The following is a 20,488-nucleotide window of genomic DNA, read 5'->3' as shown; positions in this document are numbered from 1 at the left end:
GCTGTTGCTCGTTAGGGTCGTCTTCTGCAGATAAAAGACAGATGGTGCCACGCCTTAGTTGCAGAAGTCAATGTCGTTCGTCATTCGTGGTTCGTCGTGTGTGGTTCATCGTTTCGAGATTCAAAGAGGCACTTGGATAAATGATTTGCTTTCTGTAAACCTGGTTTGCTGTAAGAGCTTTTTGTTTTTGCTTTCACTGTGTAACTTTTTGCCAGAGAGTTTATCTACGTTTATTTTTGGGCTCGTAGCCAGCTTGAGCCAGGACTGATAAAGATATTTCCTTTGTCTGACTATCGTCTGTGAACGAGCGAAGAGGGGGGTCAGAACAGGTGAGTGCACAGAATTCTGTGAGGGCAAATGGGCAGATGAAGCTGGATGAAGAACAAGTCTCTCCATTCTCTTTCCATTTGTTGGCTTCATTCCCAATGTGGTTGAGAAAGAAGGGAAAAATATTTTGCTATAGATCCACCCTTTTTTTTCAATACCTCATGATGGGAACTATTTTTAGTATCTTATTTATGTTAATATCCTCTACTTCCATAATAGCCGTAGATGAAAGGAATTCCATTCTCTTGCAGACAGTTCAAAAACATAGAACACTACTTTCTTAGCAACATTATTTTTAAAATATGCAGAATAATCACTTTCGTGGGCTTTTATATCAAGCAACAATTATTACAGTCTATAGTAAACAGAAGAGGGGAAATACATAATAGTGCGAAGACACAGCTAGACATTATAAACTGAGAGTTGCATATTCTGTGCTAGCATTGTGATGATGGCATATTTAACAGGAGTACTATTCAGAGATGTCTTATAAAAGGACCCAGCACTACAAAGATCCTGACTGAGTCGTAGTTTCAGAAATGTTACCCTTGCCTTTGTCACAGCCCAAGATATTGGGGGTGGGGGGGGAGAGACCGTTTAACCCATCCATTTAATTCTATAGCAAAGGAACAGTCTGGCACACACCTCTACTTATAATCTAGCACAGCTGCTCATTCCCATTTTCCTATTTGGCAGATGCAAGAACTGACAAAGAATACATAATTATCCATTCTTGTATGGCTGGTACACTCCTTTCTCCTGAAATGTTCCCCCTCCCATGTACTCATCTCTTGGATGAGGCACACAATTGAGGTAGCTAAGTGAAGAAATTCTGGCAACTCCCGTTTCGATATTCATGTTCCAATGGAATAGTATTCTCCCTCTCTCCACCTCCTCCCTCCCTCTCTTTCACTCTTCCTCTCTCTCTCTCCCCTCCCTTTCTCTCTCCATCTCCCCAGTGGTGGGATTCAAATAATTTAATAACCAGTTCTCTGCCCTAATGATTTCTTCCAGCAACCCGTTTCACCAAATTGCTCAGAAAATGAAAAACCGGTTCTCCCAAAGTGGTGCAAACTGGCTGAATCCCACCATTGTTTCTCCCCCTCTCTCTCCTTCATTCTCTCTCCCTCCTGCTCTCTCTCCCTCCCCCCTTTCTCCCTCTCTCTCCCTCCCGCTCTCTCTCTCTCCCCCTTTCTCTCTCTCTCTCCGTATCCCTCCCTCTCCCTCTCCCTCTCTCTCTCTCACACACACATGAAAATGACTATAGGCAGAGCTTAGGAAGCTCTTGAATGGCAAGATTCTGGCTATTTATCCCCGGGTAAGTATGACAAAGCTGGACAGAGATTGGGAGATTGGGAGTTATGTGGGATGTTTCCTTGCTCTCGTTTCCTCCAGACTTTCTTCAGCAGGCCAGGCTCCATCATTGCATTGTATCCTCTTTTTTGTCATTCCTGACAAGAAATGCCCATGAAAGGATTAAACAATGTCTCACCTTGTAAGGATATAAAGCAAAATCACATGGCTTCCTTACATTTTTTGGGACACTACAGCATCTAGCAATCGCTCAGCATCAGAGGATTGTTATTTTTTTGACCCAGGATGCTGACATCATGGAATCTTTACATTCCTGCAAAGTAATAAAACCCAGCTCCAAATTATTTTGTGATTTAAAAAATTCAGAGACGTTTTAAAGGATTCAGCAAATAACCACTCTTCTTCCCGGGTGTTTCATTTTCAATAAACATCACTTCTAAACCTCTCATTTGCTCTTCCACAGGAAAACATTTCAGCCGGTTTCTGAAGATTCAGCAGCAAAAAGTTTCTTGAGCAGAGCACAACCGAACCTCTGCAAAGTCCAGAAATCTGAGCTGTTCGTTAAAGTAACACTTCTAGATCATTTTGTGAGAAAACTCCAAGCACCCTTATCATTTTCTACAAAGAAGGAGAGCTAGGAGGAAGAACACAAGAAGTTTGAAGAAGCCCAAAAAGGTTTCTTCACTTTAAAAAAGCCTTTTCTCTTACTATTATTGTGTCAGTAACCACATAGCTAGCATTCTTGATGAGAAATATTCCAATAATGTTTCAGAAGATATGCAGTGTCTTTACTAGAAAACAGAGTGTATGCAGCCACAAGGATGTGTGCCATTGACAAAGTGATAAAATTAGTGGACCAGAGGAATGCTGTGGACATAATTTATTTGGATTTTAGTAAGGCATTTGATAAAGTAGACCACAACTTATTACTTGATAAGATATTAAATGTGGGTTAGACAACATCACCACCAAATGGATTCATAACTGGCTGACCAACGTGTAGTTTTCAATGTAACTGCACCCACACAGAGGGAACTTTGCAGTGGGGTACCCCAAGGCTCTGTCTTAGACCCAGTACTCTTAACATCTTCATCGATTATTTGGATGAGGAGATAGATGGGGAACTCATCAAATTGGAGACAATACCAAACTGACAGGAATAGCCAACACTCCAGAAGACAGGCTTAAGATACAGAAGGATCTTGACAGACTTGAACATCGGATGCTATTTAACAAAATGAAATTCAATGCTAAAAAAGTAAGATTTTACCTTTAGGCAAGAAAAACCAAATGCACAGGTAGAGAAGAGGTGGTACCTGGCTCAATAGTGGTAACTGTGAGAGGGATCTTGGAGTCCTACTGGACAATCACTTAAATAGGAGCCAGCCGTGTGCAGCAGCTGCCAAAAAGTCAACACAGTTCTGGGCTGCATTAACAGAGGGATAGAATCAAGATCGCGTGACATCTTAATACCACTTCGTAATGCCTTGGTAAGACCACACTTAGAATACTGCATAGAGTTTTGGTTCCCACAATATAAAAAGATGTTGAAACTCTAGAGCAGTGTTTCTCAACCTTGGCAACTTGAAGATGTCCGGACTTCAACTCCCAGAATTCCCCAGCCAGCATTCGCTGGCTGGGGAATTCTGGGAGTTGAAGTCCGGACATCTTCAAGTTGCCAAGGTTGAGAAACACTGCTCTAGAATAAGTGCAGAGAAAAGCAAACAAAGATGATTAGGGGACTGGAGGCTAAAACATAACGAACGGTTGATGGAACTGGGTAGGTCTAGTTTAATGAAACTAGACCTAGTCTAGTTTCTAGTCCTAGTCTGGGTAGGTCTAGTTTAATGAAACGGTTGATGGAACTGGGTAGGTCTAGTTTAATGAAAAGAAGGATTAGAGATGATGTGAAAGCAGTGTTCCAATATCTCAGGGGCTGCCCCAAAGAAGAGGGAGTCAATATCTCAGGGGCATTCTCCAAAACACCTGAAGGCAGGACAAGAAGCAATGGATGGAAACTAATCAAGGAAAGAAGCAACCTAGAACTAAGGAGAAATTTCCCGACAGAACAATTAATCAGTGGAACAACTTGCCTCCAGAGATTGTGAACGCTCCAACACTGGAAGTTTTTAAGAAGAGATTGGATAATCATTTGCCTGAAATGGTATAGGGTTTCCTGAGCAGTAGGACAGCAGGTTTTCTGAGCGGGGATTTCCTGAACATGGGGCTGGACTAAAAGACCCCCAAATTCCCTCCCAACTGTGTTATTCTGACATGGTAACATAGCATCCCATATACTCAACTGAATCCATATGGTAGAACTTATAATAAAGTTGAGAAAGGGCACAATGAGTGATTTTATGAAATGGTAAGAAAAAGTAGCACTATCCTTCATATCAAAGATACCACAACTTAAGCCCTGGGGCCATATTTGTGCGCATTTCTATAACTGCTGTAGCGCCTTTGATTATAGTTGCTAAAAAGTGGTGGCAGTTTTAGTCAGGAAATAATAAAAATAGAGTATAAATCCTAAAATGAGTTCTACATTGTTTTAAAAATGAAGTAAACACCAAGATAATAACAACCAGAAAATCTTGGGTTCCACCACAAAACCGCGCTCGACTAAACCGCGCCCGACTAAACCGCGTCGCTGACGTCATCAACAGGACGACAACAGCGCGGAGACAGAAGCACGCTGTAAACCCTAAACCTAAAATTAACCCCTAAACCTAAACCTAACCCCCCTAAACCTAATCCTAAACCTAACCCTTAACCTAACCCTAAACCTTAACCTAACCCTAACCCTAAACCTAACCCTAACCCTTAACCTAACCCTTAACCTAACCCTAAAGCTAACCCTAAACCTAACCCTAAACCTAACCCTTACGTTAAGTTGAATTGGCTTGCTTTCAAAGCGCTATTTAAAGCGCCCTTCTTTCTCCGCGCTGGCTGTTGTCGCCCTGTTGATGACGTCAGCAACGCGGTTTAATCGGGCGCGGCTTAGTCGAGCGCGGTTTTGACGGGTCACGAAAATCTTGACCTTGTCTGGTCTAACATTCCTGTGCTTCAGATCAGGTGATTTTGCAAAAGCACACCCCAATTGTTTTAAATAAATAAACTAGGTATATTTTTCTTTTTTGGTAGTTTTATGCTGGGTGAGATGCCTGGCCCTCAAAACGATTCCTTATAAATTCAAATTTGGAGCTTTGTCTGGCCATCACAACTCACAGAAGGAAGAGAACAAGGAGTACATTAATGTTTGGGGTAATCCTTATCAATATAAAAAAAGCATCATTACCATTTTTACTTCTGCAGAATTGGCTGGGTGCTGATTATTAGTCTGGATGAGTGACATCCAGGGTTATTGTTTACGCAGAAGTAGCCATGTGTTGACTATCGTCTGTCTGGATGACATTCAGGATTTTTGCTTTTGCAGCAAGAGATGTGCTGACTTTTACTAATCAGTTGTGAAGAAAGGATCTAGAACCTCTTTTCTGAGTCATTCAGTAGAAGACAATTGTAATAGTTATGTTCTGACACTTAGTTGCACTCACCATGCCCCACAAACTGTACGTAGGAGCGACTAAAAAAGGAAGTAGGCACATAGCTTCAAGGGGAGACGCTCTTGTGTCATCTTCTGAGGAAAAGAGGATTCCCAAAGACTTACAAATAGCTAAAATTGTTCAAATCAATTCCCCCCTCTTATGTCCCCCACCCCAAAGGAAAGTAAACAAGGGCACAGGGAACAGTGTAGATTGATAGGCAGTAAATTAACTTATAGACAATATAGATTAATGTGTAGGATATTTTTCTATACTGATTAATAAAATAATATTCAATTTTATGGGAGTAACCAATCAAATCTCCTAAAATGTTCAGAACATTGTATTAATTTTATTAGTATTGCTCATTTTTCCATTACAGAATTTAGGTAGGTAGGTAGGTAGGAAGGAAGGTAGGTAGGTGATAGGTAGATGGATGGATGGATGGATGGATGGATGGATGGATGGATGGATGGATGGATGGATGGATAGATAGATAGATAGATAGATAGATAGATAGATAGATAGACAGACTGATAGATAGATGATAGACAGACAGACAGACAGACAGACAGACAGATAGATAGATAGATAGATAGATAGATAGATAGATAGATAGATAGATAGATAGATAGATAGATAGATAGATACCCAAGTACAATACCATCAGGACAGATACTTCAAATAGACAATCAAACAAATGACAATAAACACAGATTAAATCCAAAGTATTTCTGAAGATTAACTCTGCAGTAAAAATTATATAAAGTCAGCAAAGATATAACACAGATGTTTTTCATTTTTCAAATTCTTTTTTCCTAATCTAAACCCCTTTCAAATATAAATGCTTAACGTTTTGAAAAAAACTGTTCACAAATGGTTTGTTATTGCAGTTCAGGAGCGAAGCACATTGCCACCAAGATAGCAAAAAAGGATATTAAAATAACAGGGATGGAAGGGACCTTGGAGGTCTTCTAGTCTAACCCTCTGCTCAAGCAGGAAACCACACACCATTTCAGACAAATGGCTTCCCAATCTCTTCTTAAGAACCTCTAGTGTTGGAGCACTCACAACTTCTCAAGGCAAGTCGTTCCACTGATTAATTGTTCTGTTAGGAAATTTCTTAGTTTCTAGGCTATTTCTCTTCTGGAATAGCTGAGATATCTGAGGTGCTGTTTTGCCCCGGTGGGACTAGTCTGCCCCATTCGCTCCAAGCAGAAGGGGCCTATCTTGGACTCCATTTGCTAAGGAACTCTGACTGGTGGGTTCAAGAGCCTTTTCCATGGAATATTTGACCACGGGAATTGAGAACAGTTCCCATCCCTTTGGTCTTTTAGAAGGGTATCAAAATCTGGTTTTGTCACTTGATTTGGGGGTTCGAGGGGGCCACTCACCCCCATGTTTTCTGTCTCCTTGGTACGTACATACATACATACATACATACATACATACATACATACATATGTTTAATTGTTTTTATGTTTATCTTTTGACTGTTTGTAACTGTCCAGAGTGGCCTTATTGATGCATTTACAGCCTTTTGCAGCATCCCACAATAATGTGATCATTCTTTTCCAGCATTTTTGCTGGAAGCCAGCTTTTACATCCCATTTTCAGCAAAACAAACTGGCTGGTCACATGAGTGACCCACTTTATGACATCATGACTTATGACCATAATGGGCAACTCCATGATGATCGATGTTGAGAAGCAAAATGTCTTCAAAGAAAAACAAGGAAGTCCAGTGGCCTCTTGAAAAAGCCCCTTTGGGATCACCAGTTTGAAGACATTTTGCTTCTCATCCAAGAATTGCTTCTTCGGCTCTGACTGGATGGTGGGGAATGGAGCTTCAGTCAGAGCTGAAGCAACTTCTTGGATGAGAAGCACAACATCTTCAAAGAAAAAGAAGAAAGTCCAGTTTCCTCTTGAAAAAGCACCTCTTGGACAATCATGACCTGGATGACTGAGAATCTCCAGTTTAGCTGGTGAGGTGATATTTTCAATAAAACAATCCACCATTGATAGAAGGTGCAAGTTTTATACGATTTAATAAGTGGAAAATTCAGAGCCCTTATAAAGTTGCATAATCTGCCTATTCTATTCTGTTCTGTTCTATTCCTACCCATCCCATCCCACTCTTAGTATTTCTTCAGTCCCGTCCTGTTCATGTTGTATACCATAACTTCAGTATGTTCATTTTGTCTGAAAAGCTTCTCCTTCCTTCAAACCGTAGGCTGGCTTGTTAATCTCTCAATGACTGACTCTGCCCAGTTTGGCTACCTGGATGCAGCTGTCAAAAAGAGAGAAAACGGGCAGAAAACGGGCAAGGGCAATCAGGTAACAAGTGCGACATAACATGCCGGCGTCCTAAACCATAACATCTACGGCAGTTTAATAAGGCCCACATTCTGAGAGGGAACCAGTTCCATAACGCCACCCGCTGGACACCCTTTGAATTGCCTCCCCTTCAAAGACAGCCTTCTAAGCCATCATCGCCCTCTCTCTTTTTCAGTTGAGTAATCCAAAACTTCCTGACAAATTCTTCCCTCTGAAGTTGCTAATGCTGCTCCTTCCTCCCCGTCTCTAAAGGCAAGGATCACCCCACCCTGGCATGGTTGACTCTCTGCTAAAAACCGCAGGCTGGATCAGTCACGCCTCCTTGGCAGATAGGACAGGAAAAGCAGGGGGAGTCATGGGGGAAGCGGGGTGAGCTTTAAATACCAATCCGACGGGCTGGGAGCTGCAGTCTTGAAGAGGCGCCTGGACTGCAACAGAGAGAAAGGTGAGGTGAAGGGCCGTTCTTTTTCAGCACACCAAGACCTCCCTAGATTCTCTTTCCCACCCCAAGGGGATCCCTCTGTAAGCTCCCCACTTTTTTGAAATTTCAGCTGAAACATTTCCAGGAAGACCTTCCCCTACTTTTAACTCCATCATCTTCTCCTTTACCCATTTTTTTTTCTGTGACACCCAGGAACCTCTGATGTTAGAAATGGTTGTTCAGACAGGTTGTCACCCCGAGCTCTGCTAAGGCTTTTTTTTTTTCTTTCAAGTAAATATCCCAGGCTGCGCCGGGTGGTGATAGAGGGTGTTTCCTGTATGAAGAAGCCACCGTAAATGAATTGAGCAAAATGAAACCAGAGTCTTTCCTCACACTGGGCTCACTCCTTCAGTCATCTAACCCTCAATTTAGGTCCTCCCCTGCCAGCCCAGCCCATAACATAAAATACAAAGAGCCGTGTTCATCCAGGCAGTAAGGAATTCCTCTCCTTGGTCCACAGCTGTATTATAAAGAGGGAAACCAACAGTTGCCCAAGTCCAGGAGTTTCTGCTGGTACTTCATAGCTGATGTTTCCTTTCACACCCCTTCATTTCCTGCCGCTTCTTCTCCTGGAATAACACTTTGTCTCTGTCCTGCAGGCTGCGTCTGAGTGACTTCTCTCCTCGCCTCAAAATGGATTCTAAAATGTGCAGATTCCTTGCGGTCGGCGTTTTTCTCCTCAGTCTGAAGGCAGACCCAACCGCCGCCTGTTCCTGTGCCCCTAGACATCCTCAGACTGCCTTCTGCAATGCTGATATGGGTGAGTGCCTGAATCATAGACACAGTAATAAAAATTCAACCGTCCTCTCTCTCCTCTGCCTTATCTCATTCTCTCAAGTTATCACTTCTGCCATAGCCTATCAATCTGCTATCTATCCCCCTCTTATAAATTTCGCTGTGATCTGCTATATACTTACAAATTGTAAAGTCCTGTGCGTGTGTCTGTATGTGCGTGTGCGGTTCCAAATACGGAAATGTTTTCTCAATAATTAGGGTCTTTTAATCTTCAGCCACCCTGAAGGACACAGTAGGTTAAATTGATGGTTTCACATTACCTTACAAACTACGCTAACTAATCATTAGTAATAACTTCCTAAGGAGCTGCTGGCATAAACTGCTTGATAGTGGAACAGTTTCCCTTGGAAAGTAGCAAATTCTATCGCTCTCGTTTCCACCCACCCACCCCAGTTGTCTAAATCAGGGGTCTCCAGCCTTGGCAACTTTAAGCCTGGGAGTTGGCCAGGAGTTGAAGTTTCCCAGGCTTAAAGTTTCCAAGGTTGGAAACCCCTGGTGTAAATGACTACCTATCAGACAAATAGTTATTTTCGCCATCAGCAAATGGTTGGACTTGGTGACCCTCCTAGTTCCTGGGGTGAATAAAGTTGTAAAAAAAAAGCTGTAAAATAGTATCGGGTGAAAAAAAACAAAAACAAATGGGATTGCAATTGGTAAAACTGATGTCTCATCTCCTTCCTCTTACCCAAAACACTTGTGATTTCTAGCAAACAAAAGACAGAACAGGAGTTCTGCTAGATAAACTACCTGTCTGTAACCGTCTGTTAAAGCCAGCATTTTGAGCCCTATAGTATTTAACTAGATGCCTCCAAAAACCCACAAGAATCTCTATGCTTGTTTCCCAGCAACTGGCGCTGAAAAACATGCCATCACTGGTCCTAGAAATAATACATAATGATCATGATTTGTAGCCATAATGTTCACATTTATAGGAAGGGGAGGTTGAAGGACTTTTAGAACCGCTATAAATTTATTATTCTGGAATACTTCCAATGAATAAAGGCGGAGAATATTTCTACCCATCAACTCCTCAGCCTATTACAACTGAAATAAGATTGCCAGATTTCCCCCCCCCCCTCTTTCTGGCAGAATTTCTGTAATTTTCCATAGCAGCCTAGTATAGATATTATGCCATTCCTCCCACCCCCACTCTAAAATTTTATATATACCAGAAAACTTTCCTTTGTTGGGCTATACAGATCAGGCGATTGTTAAAGGCAGAGGAGATGGTTCCCAACCTTGCTAAATAAATTGGTAATCCGAATGGAAAGTTGTTTGTGTGTCAGGGAATACTGAGGTTTTATCTATTTTGGCAGTTTGTGGAAATATCTAAATATGGGAAGTTATTTCCTTTGAAATCTTATTAAGTACTATGATATTATGCACATACAAAACACAGATGTTTAGCACTGTTCCTATAAGGTGCTCTTAAATATCATCTGTACTACCTTTCCTTTATTCAAAGGAATCAATCCACATATTCCTAGAAGTTTATTATTTACCAGGTTGGAATATCTCTTCGTAGAAAATTTAAAACAAGTTAAATAAATGGACAAGTTTAATCAGAATGTCCAATTCTAATGCACAAAATATTTTCTATTCAACCATTTTGGCTTCATTTTTTTAAACTTTTTGAGATTTTTCAATTTTGTTTTCATTGTTTGAAAAATGCCTGGGTTTTATATAACATTCAGGCAAGAATAAGAGAAATAGCTGGAAAAAGAACAAGTATAAAGATTCACCTCTGGGTAATGAAATACCTACTCAGTCTGTTTTAATGCCTTTAGCACAAGGATAGGTAATCTCTGATTCTTTGTATATCTGTCTTTTAATTCATATCCTGCCCTCCCCTCATAAACTCAAAGCAGCAGCTATAGTTTTCCTTTCCTCCAATTTATCCAGACAATAACTCTGATTAGGGAGCTGAGATGATATTCAGAATCATGCAGTGAACTTCCAGATGGTCACATTGATATTAAATTAGAACAAACTGATATTAAATTATAACACAAATTTATAGTTTTACTACAGTTCAGAGTCAGACTAGATCCCTATGCTAACTATTCTGACCAGTTCTGGCCACATTCACATGATTTTTTCGTTAGAAAAATATTGTGTGTATGCCCTCAAGTAGTGTCCCATTGCAGCTAAGAATTAGTCATTTAGGAAAGGCCTATCAAAGCAGAGTTTCATAAAGGTAAAGCTACTTTAAAACAAAACACAGATTCACAGATGTCCTGAAACATTAGCCTTTTGACATCCTTACAACTAAACAAATAAGAGCAGAATATATTGCCACGTGGTAGAGATGGGAGGAAAACAATATATGGGAATGAATAGCGTTCAGTTTGCAATTATAACAAACATTTGCTACATCTTAGCATGATGTTCAAACATAACTTTACATTCTTCAGGTCAGTCCCATCACCTGCCATCTGGTTCTTTTAGCTAGAGATAACTGAATTTTAAACCTGGGATTTTCTGCATACCAATCAGGTATTTTATACCTGAGCTCTGCTTTCTCCCAAACATAACCTAACAATATAGCGCTACACCAGTTCATGGTTTTCTGATTCTGAATTCACAACACAGTGTGGTTAGCATAGCACACATAAATATTGTGAGCCACAGTTGAGAGGAGTTGAGAGAAGAAAAAGAAAGGAAACCCACAATTTTGCTCCTCCACATTCTTGTAGAACTAGATAGAAAATTTCACAGAAAGGAACTTCGGGAAAGGCATGGGTTGAGGGATAGACAGATTACTTCTTCACATCTTGCCTCTCCTGTAATTTTCTTTGGACTGATGACAATTCGCCCATGGCTTTATTACTGTGCACTCAGCAATAGGTAACTGAAAGTTCAAATTAACTTAACTGAAAGATACTGCTGTGGAAAAGATGTTTGTGGCTGTGTTGTTAGAGCTGAGATACATGTAAACGTGTTTTCATCTATTTAATGTCCTTCGTTATTCTTGTTACCAATTACTGAAGTGGTATTTGTGCACTAGCTCCTTGAGTGGTCTGCAGGGAAGAGTTCAGATTGGCTTTTCATTCTGAACTCAAGTCCTTCACCATCATATACCATCTCCACACAAACGTAGTACTCAAAACCTATTTTGGGAAGGTGGTGAGGAAAAAAGACAGAAACGCATTTCCCATCCTTTCTGAGAACTGTATGGTCACAGAATAATTCCCAATCCCCCCCCCAATAGCTGATAATATAACTCGATTCATTGTATGAGAATCTGTGTAGTGGATATCTCTAAATCCTGAAAAGAATCCAGAGATTCCAGAGCCGAGGTGGCGCAGTGGTTAGAGTGCAGCACTGCAGGCCACTTCAGCTGACTGCTAGCTGCAGTTTGGCAGTTCAAATCTCACCGGCTCAAGGTTGACTCAGCCTTCCATCCTTCTGAGGTGGGTAAAATGAGGACCCAGATTGTGGGGGCCATATGCTGACTCTGTAAACCGCTTAGAGAGGGCTAAAAGCCCTATGAAGCGGTATATAAGTCTAAGTGCTATTGCTATTGCTATTTCTTAATAAGAGCCCCTTGCCTGCTCTCTACAATCATTTCAAAATCACCCAAAATAAAAAGCTGAAGGACAACAACTGACCCTACCCAGGCAATTGTCTATCATTTTATAGCAAGGATTTGGGGATACCAGGCAGAAATTTAACTTTAAGGCTTTCAAGCTGGCTAAATCGAGCCAGGAGTTGTATCTGAGGTACCAGGAATTTAAAGGATCACAAACAATCCTTCACCTAAAACCAAAGAAATAACTAATGGTGAATGATAGAATCGAGGAAAATAAGATGTTACCTGCCACCTCTTTTTTTTGTAGTGATCAGAGGCAAATTTGTGAGTGTCAGCAAGCAGCATGTGAACGTTTCTGTGGGAGAACCTGTGTGGTGGGTACGCCATGAAATCAAAACAACCAAGGTAAGCACTTCCTCTTAGTTATGTCATAAATATTTTCTTCTCTTTCTGCAACCTCACTACAAGACTGGGAAGTAACTTACTCTGAGAGATTGTGACTGGTCCAAAATTACCAAATGAGTTTCCATGGTTGAAAGAAACCAAGAGACCCACTGACAGCTTCCCCCAAGGCTGCCTTTAAGGAGACAGTTAACAGAAGATTCTTTTTATAACGTCTTGTCCAAAAGTTCAAAGACACAAATATGTTTGTAAAATAATATGAAACAAAATTCACTGGTTATCCTTATCTGAAAGTCCTCGACTCTGCTATTTTCATTGTAAATTTCATGGATTCTGATTATTGCATTGTTATCTCATTCCTCCATAATTGCTTAAGTTTGAAAAAAGATGGTGGTATCCTATTAAAGTTACTCAAGCAAGCCTTTGGTCTTCACATACTTTAAGAAAATGAAAAACTGGTTGATATCTGTTGGCTCAATCAGCTTATACTGAATTAGATTTGAACTCTAGCCTGGCAGATACAATCTAAATTCTTCTGGTAGGGTTATGAAAACCTCAAATCAAGTAGCAGCCTTGACTTTCTTTTTTCCCCTCATGGTAGTCCCTTCCTGGTCTGAATAATTCTCCCACTTTCCTCCATCCCTGTACACATTCCTGTTCTTCTGTTTCTCCAGGTATACAAGGGTCCAGAAGAGATGCAAGATGTCCGCTTTCTCTACACTCCAGCTATGGAAAGCCTCTGTGGTTATGAACACAAGGGCCCACTCAAAGGAGAAGAATATGTCATTGCAGGTACAGAATGATCCCCTAAGACCAGGAAAACTGAAGACAAATTCAGACATTCTTATTTTTTAATCTTTGCATAGACCTATAACATTATCATACATTTATGAGGGTTAACACATACAGGCAAGATCAGTAACCTAGCTTAGGCAGGAACCAAATACACACATGAATCCCATTGGTAACAGTCACAAGGTTCCGAAATTTCTTTAATAATACTAATAGGTGAAATATCATTAAGTTTGCCAAATCTCATAAGATGTTGGTATTTACAGCTTAAATCTTATGAAATCTCAGGCAAGAATAACAAGAAGCTAACAAGATTGTGACAATCTTCCAAGATTTTTAAACTAGCTAAAAGCTGGTTTTTAGATATATATATTTATTTTTTTACTAGGGACTATGGTATATATGGAAGGTGGTATATACCTTCATGGGCTCTAGTTTGAAAATCAGTAAAATATCCCATAGCTAAAGAATCTAGAGTTTTATTTTGGATGCTTAATAAAAAACAGTTTTGAGCATGATGCGAAACGTCTCAAAACAAGGCTATAATGTTCTTATGAAGAACATAAATAATGGGAGGAAAAAACTAAAGGAATCTGTTGTACCTAGTTTAAAAGGAAGAAGAGGGAATTGCGAATCCCCCCTCCCTCACACACACACACACACACACACACATACAAATAATTTAAAACTCCAGTCTCTGAAAGACCCAACTATTCACAGTTGGTTTCAGTTTTAGTAGTAACCTAACGTTTGCCAATCTTTTGAGGCTATAATTCAATGGCGAAACAAAGCTTAACATTTCATAGAGAACTGGAAAAGACTTTTGTTTTTTAAAAATTGCCATTTTACAGTGCATATCAGACATTTAATTGAAAAAAAAAGATGCTGTGATGTCCCAAATTTATTATATTAGAAATATTAAACTGATAAGATGAAGCACAGCCTGTCTCCAAGACAGAGAACTTAACAGGAAGTCCACAGCTAATTGTAAAATTTAGCTCTTTTTTTAATCCTCCCCATTTTGCTGGCATTCTTTATATTATGGACTGTTTTCATTCATACCATTTATTTAAAATTTTGTCATATAATCTCACTCTAATCTAGGCAATCACCTCAAGAAAATGTATTTTGGTTGCAACGATAAGTATTAGAGAGTTACTCCCAAAAGAAAAACAATCACCTCTTACATTTAGAAAACCAGCACGTCATGGAAAAACTAGGCCAGGCCAAAGCTTTTCTCTCTAACATCTACTTTTTTTGTGCGCAGTGAATTTTTTTTCAACCAAGCATTCAAAACTAAGCCCCCACCTGCGGTCTGAAATGACAGAGTCTAGGAACAATTTTACCCCATAGTGAGTGGCTATGCCAAGGCTGACCTCAACGCTGCTTATAACAAACAGCTCAAACAATATGTTTCTGCTCTCAGTGGGGGGGAAAGAAAAGAAAACCAGAAGTCTGTCGTTTGTTTTGTGGGAATGAGAAATTTTAATCCAGAATTAATTGCCCAAGATACAGAACACAAAACTTTATTACCTATCACAGATGCTTTAACCCCCCCACACTAAATGCACATAAATATATGTGCACATATGAATAGTGTGGGATTTGATTTCACAGTGTGTATCAGACTTTGTTAATTCAAATTTTGGAAGAAACCTTGATTTAATCTATATTCTGGTTTAACAATGAATATGCAATACAGGGTAGAACTATCTCATTTTTAGGTCATAGCTGTCTGGTCTTTGGTTAAACCATTCCAGTGACTCCCCTCCTACTTCCACTATCAAGTAACCCATACTGTTAAAGCATCTTTTTTTCCCAATGTTTAGCTAAAATCTAAGCTAATCTTTAGCTTCAATTTTGCCTTTGGCATATTAAAGAATAAGGCCTTAATAAAATATCTGGAGTGAGCAGGAGAGATATTTTATATAGTTCTCCTTTTAGTAAGTCAACGCAATGCCAACAAAGGAAGAAGCCCACCAACTCCAAAACTCCACATGCATTATTCATTCAGGGGACCAAGCTTACAAAATTTTGGCAAAGGATTTGTCTTACAGGCGGAAGCCACATTTAATTTCATTATTCATCCCTGCAAGAGAAAAACTATACTGTATATAGTGCTCCATTTAGGGTGGTGAAGATGTACAATATTAATATATTTGCAGGCTTCTCAGCAAGCCAAAGCTTGATTATAAAAGTCAAATCTGCAACTAATGCATCAGATAGAATGTTTATATTTCCTGTTTTAATCTCTCTCTCTCTGTCTCTCTGTCTCTCTTTCTCTCTCTCTTTCTTTTTTTTCTTTCTTTCTTTCTTGGCCAACAGGGATGATGGATGGCAATCGTGTCATGATCACAGCCTGTTCCTTCATCCAGCCATGGTCTCAGCTTTCTCTTGCCCAGAAAAGAGGCTTGAGTCTTGAATACAGCAAGGGCTGCAACTGCACAGTGAGTGTCTGGGTCTAGGAAATAATCTGTCTCGGGGATAATCTGACAGCAGAAGCAAATGCTTGCAGGCAGATTTGCAGGCTAGCCAACAAAACATTGCACACGCACGCACGCACGCACACACACACACACAGACACAAATACACACACACAGTTCTTTCTTGTCCTGAAAGCTGAAATTATAGCTCATTATCCAACTTTCCTCTGCCTAAAGCCCTCCATTTGGTTAAGGTTACAATTCTGAAAGCCTCCGGGTATAATGGTCATTGGTTATGCTAGCTGGGAAATTATGCAGATTGAGGTCAAACACATCTGGAGGGCATCAGGCTGGCAAAGGCTATCTGTATTTATAGCTTTATCTAGCAATCCACCTAGTCAGGCCACAGATGTAATCCATGTAGAATAGATGATGGTACAGGGTTCCACAGATTTCCATGCACATGACTAAGATGGAAGATAAGAGACCAATCTCCTCCCAAAACTTTTTTTTTGAGAGTAGGAGATTTGGAACAAAATTTTGTTTTCGGTGCTTGCCCACAACTCTCATTCAGATTTTGATAAGAATTTGTTTTTAAACTAGCCTACAAAACGATTAATACCCTGAATTTCCATTCTGGATCCAAAGGATTTTTCCTTCTTGACAACCAATAAGAAGCGAAAGCTTCTAGCCTCTTGGAAAGCTAGAAGGAGAAAGCAGGATAATAGTGGGTGTATTTGCAATTTTAAAAAGGCAGAAGGGGAAGATTACAAAGATGCAGTTTGTCATATATAGAATCAATTGTCCACCCACACAGAGGCACAGGGTAAATGGAAAGGAGTAACCCTGCTCTGGTAAATAATGAATTATGGGATTGATGATGGTGAAGTGACTTGGGAAGATGGGGTTAAAGGGTCTTTTGCCTGAGTGCTGGTTGTAAACGAATATAGAAATGACACAGCCAATGTCATCTGTCCTTCAGTCCTTGCTCAATTCAAAGCATACAGTATATTCTATTAAAATTCGAACAAATTGTCCAACAGTGGAGATGTAACGAATGATCTATGCTTGATCCAATTTGCAACAACTTTGGGTTGTTTTTGGCCCCATCATATTTGATTGCTTGTCCTAGATGACACCCAAGTAGGATTTAGAAATCAAGAGATGTGATATTGGAGGATTATATGATATTCAAGAGGAAGAGCTCCCTCACACTGTCCCGGGGGAGAGCCTTCTCTGTCGCAGCTCCAGCCCTCTGGAACGATCTCCCCATGGAGATCCGGACCCTTACTACCCTCCCGGCCTTCCGCAAAGCCGTTAAGTCCTGGCTGCTCCAGCAGGCCGGGGGGCTTTCGAAATACCCAGCCCCTCGGAAATTGTGACTGTTGTGTTTTTTAATATGTTGTTTTGTGTATTATCCCCTTCCCTTGTTTTATTGTAAGCCGCCCGGAGTCCTTCGGGAGTGGGCGGCATACAAGATCAATAAAACTAAACGAAACTAAACTTATGTTCTTCTGCCATTCTTTCAATAGGTCATGTCCTGCCTTTCCATGCCATGTTTCATCTCTTCTGACAACCAGTGCCTATGGACAGATGGGATCATGTCCCGGATATGGGATGGTCTTCAGGCCAAACGCCTGGCGTGCCTGCCACGATCTGAGAGCTCTAACTTCTGCACCTGGCAATCCCTGACTGCCCAAGGACCTGGCTCCCTTCGCAAGTCTCGCCTCCTGAGGCAGTAAACGTCTATGGACTCTGGAGTGTACTCCTCTCCCTGACAATCCCTCCGTTTCTATCCGAGTTGTCTCTTTTTAAATAAATGCCAATTCCAACAATTAAGCTTGCTCAAGTTCTGTACTGGTTCTGGCAAGACAGTAGCAATAGCCTCTAGAGAAGGATGCAGTAGTTCTTCTAAGGCCGTGATAGCGAACCTATGGCACACGTGCCCGAAGTGGCATGTGTAGCCATGTTGCCTAGCACGCATGGCATCACCCATTCCTCTTCTGGGTTTCTGGCGTGCATGCGCACATGATGATCAACTGGCCTTTGAGCATGCAGCAGTGCCAGAAACCAGAAGAGCTGGTCTTCCATTTTCCAGTGTGAGCATGCGTGCCAGCCAGCATATAGGCACCCCGGAAACCAGAAGTTCATCTTCCGGTGTGTGCATGCCCCCTAGCCAGCTCCTCTTCCTGGTCGCGGCCCAGACGAGTGAGTGCACCCGCAAAGTGCTCCCCTTTCGGCACTCGGTGATTTACGCACACATGCGCGCTCCCTTTTCAGCACTCGATGCCGAAAAGATTCGCCATCACTGCTTTAAGGAAAACCCAAGGGAACACTTTTAGATGCTTTAATGGGGAAAAAACCCTAGAATGTATGTAGATAATTTTCACAAAAGGAACAGAGGAAGCTTTCAGTAACCAGCTAAACGGCCTTCAAAGGGCCTTCCAGTTTTCCCCTACAACTCTAGTCCCCAGTCTTTCTTTCTGTCTGGGTGTCCTGATTTACTATTCCACTGCCCATATTCTGGATTAGGAGTAAAGAAATCGTCTTTCAAAGCTGCACAGCTCAGTCAGATATCCATGGGGCAGCCCTTGAAGAGTATTCGGAGACTTCAGCTTGTCCAGAATGCAGCCGCGTGAGCGATTGTGGGTGCGCCTCGGTACACCCACGTTACACCTATCCTCCGCAAGCTGCACTGGCTGCCTATTGGTCTCCGGATACGCTTCAAGGTGCTAGTCGTCACTTATAAAGCCCTACATGGTATTGGACCTGGGTACTTGAGAGACCGCCTTCTGCCGATTACCTCCCACAGACCCATTAGATCCCACAGATTAGGCCTTCTCCGAATTCCATCTGCCGGCCAATGCCGGCTGTTGACCACCCGGAGGAGGGCCTTCTCTGTGGCTGCTCCAGCCCTCTGGAATGATCTCTCCGTGGAGATTCGGACCCTCGCCACCCTTCAGGCTTTCCGTAAAGCCGTTAAGACCTGGCTGTTCCAGCAGGCCTGGGGCTGTTGAGTTCCACCCCTACTCGAATGGGTTGTGCTTGTTGTGACTTTTTAAATTGTTTTGTATTGTTGTTTTGTTTCTGTTTTACTCTTTTGTATTTGTTCCCCTCCCCTCCTGGTTTGTCAGCCGCCCTGAGTCCCTTTGGGAATAGGGCGGCACACAAGTCGAATAAACCACTAAACCACTAAACCAATCTGGAAACATGAAACTGTCATGAACAACAGCATATCTCTAAGCACAGGAAAAGTATTTTTAAGCCATCATCACTGAATAACAGCAAGGTCACAGGATTGCAATATGCACACGTACAGGATTTAGACGAAAGAGCAGAAAAGTATGTATTTTAAGGAATGACTGAGTTCTTGCCAAGAGTGCTATCTATAGAAAGGAAGAGGATAAGAAAGGGAAATGCCGTTTAGCCAAATCACCCTTTGCATCCCAAGACCACGCAAATTGCATACTGAAACAAATGAAGTGGGTCCATATTTAAGGACAGTTTACCAGCAAATTGCAATCTAAACAACCTGAGCCTTTGTACACCCAGAATTATATTTATTGTTCAATATATTACTTTACATTATGTCCATTATTATGCTACGTTCATTAAACTAATCTTTTATCTGTTACATTAATGAACGTAATTATCAAGATTTGTTTTCGCCTTTAAGAGAAAATTAATTTCATCACCTTTAAGAGAAAAATGATTTCTTGCAAGCATTATTTGCAACACCTCTGCCTCCAGTACAGTAGATGAAGTCTTTCCTTAGAAGATGCATGAGAAAACATTGCTGGTAAATAATAAGTTTATAACAAAATAGGAAAATTGTGGATATGAGTGTACATATCTCATGGGCTTCTTGCTTAGAGAAGAGTATCCACTGCCATTCGGCTCTTCGTTCCAACACTAGCTCTAACAATGAAGCCGAGATGCAGTCAACGTCCTTTTTTGTAATCATGTTAACCCTGAACAGAGAACCCAAACTAAGTGCAGAATGAAGTATGGCTATTTCATTCAGAAGTCAAGCCTTGTCATGCATGACTCATCATTGAACAGGAAAATGAAGACATCCTGGTTGAGAAGGAATGATTATGATATGTTTTATATCTGAAAATCACATGTTCATCCTCAATGGTCCAGCTCAGAAATGGCTATTTGCCCTTTTAATTATTAAAGGGGCTGGAGAACTCAGGGTGTGCTAGTCTCAGCACATAATCAGAAAGATCCTCAGCCTTCCACACGCCAGTCTGACTTACCATCTCCTTATGATTGGGATAGAATGTCTGGTCAATGAGAGGGAATTCTTCCGGACCGAGTTTGCGATTCAGGCGGACCATCTGGGCAAACTATTGGAGAGACAGTGCAGTAAGAAACAAGGATGATATTTCTAAATCTATTTCCACAAGGTTAACTTTACTATATCGCCCCATCCCTTTGCAACCCCTGCCCAATTCCTTCCCTCTACTCAAGCCTGAACATGAAAGCTTCTATTAGCAGAACACGTTGCAAATGTCAGAAATCCTACACAATGTCCAC

General features: G+C 41.0%; 3 protein-coding genes across 5 annotated transcripts in view; 1 reads left to right on the top strand and 2 right to left on the bottom strand.

Annotated features, from left to right (window-relative positions):
• Positions 1-20,488, bottom strand: part of LOC148048331 (uncharacterized) — a 433,893-nt gene that overhangs the window by 161,458 nt on the left and 251,947 nt on the right. The window lies entirely within an intron of this gene.
• SYN1 (synapsin I) overlaps positions 1-20,488 on the bottom strand; it is a 121,723-nt gene that overhangs the window by 55,523 nt on the left and 45,712 nt on the right. For both annotated transcript variants that reach the window (XM_087710740.1, XM_087710739.1), the window contains exon 5: positions 20,209-20,298. In XM_087710740.1, the coding sequence (XP_087566866.1) occupies positions 20,209-20,298 (90 nt within the window). The remainder of the gene's footprint in view (positions 1-20,208; positions 20,299-20,488) is intronic.
• On the top strand, positions 7,837-17,781 carry TIMP1 (TIMP metallopeptidase inhibitor 1). Of its 2 annotated transcripts, none has more exons than XM_087710742.1 (6): positions 7,837-7,965; positions 8,601-8,761; positions 12,636-12,733; positions 13,405-13,522; positions 15,848-15,969; positions 17,479-17,781. In XM_087710742.1, exons 2-6 carry the CDS (start codon positions 8,635-8,637, stop codon positions 17,686-17,688), a joined length of 675 nt encoding a protein of 224 aa, XP_087566868.1. In that variant the 5' UTR covers positions 7,837-7,965; positions 8,601-8,634; the 3' UTR covers positions 17,689-17,781. The 2 variants fall into 2 exon arrangements, with proteins under 2 accessions (XP_087566868.1, XP_087566869.1); XM_087710743.1 differs by lacking the exon at positions 7,837-7,965 and adding an exon at positions 8,494-8,514.

Source organism: Thamnophis sirtalis, unplaced genomic scaffold, assembly GCF_051295495.1.
Source record: "Thamnophis sirtalis isolate CommonGarterSnake01/CBP01778 unplaced genomic scaffold, rThaSir2_p1.2 scaffold_3, whole genome shotgun sequence".
In the NCBI taxonomy this organism is placed as follows: domain Eukaryota; kingdom Metazoa; phylum Chordata; class Lepidosauria; order Squamata; family Natricidae; genus Thamnophis; species Thamnophis sirtalis.
The sequence above is the reverse complement of the archived record's forward strand: the minus strand, read 5'-3'. Positions and strand labels throughout refer to the sequence as shown.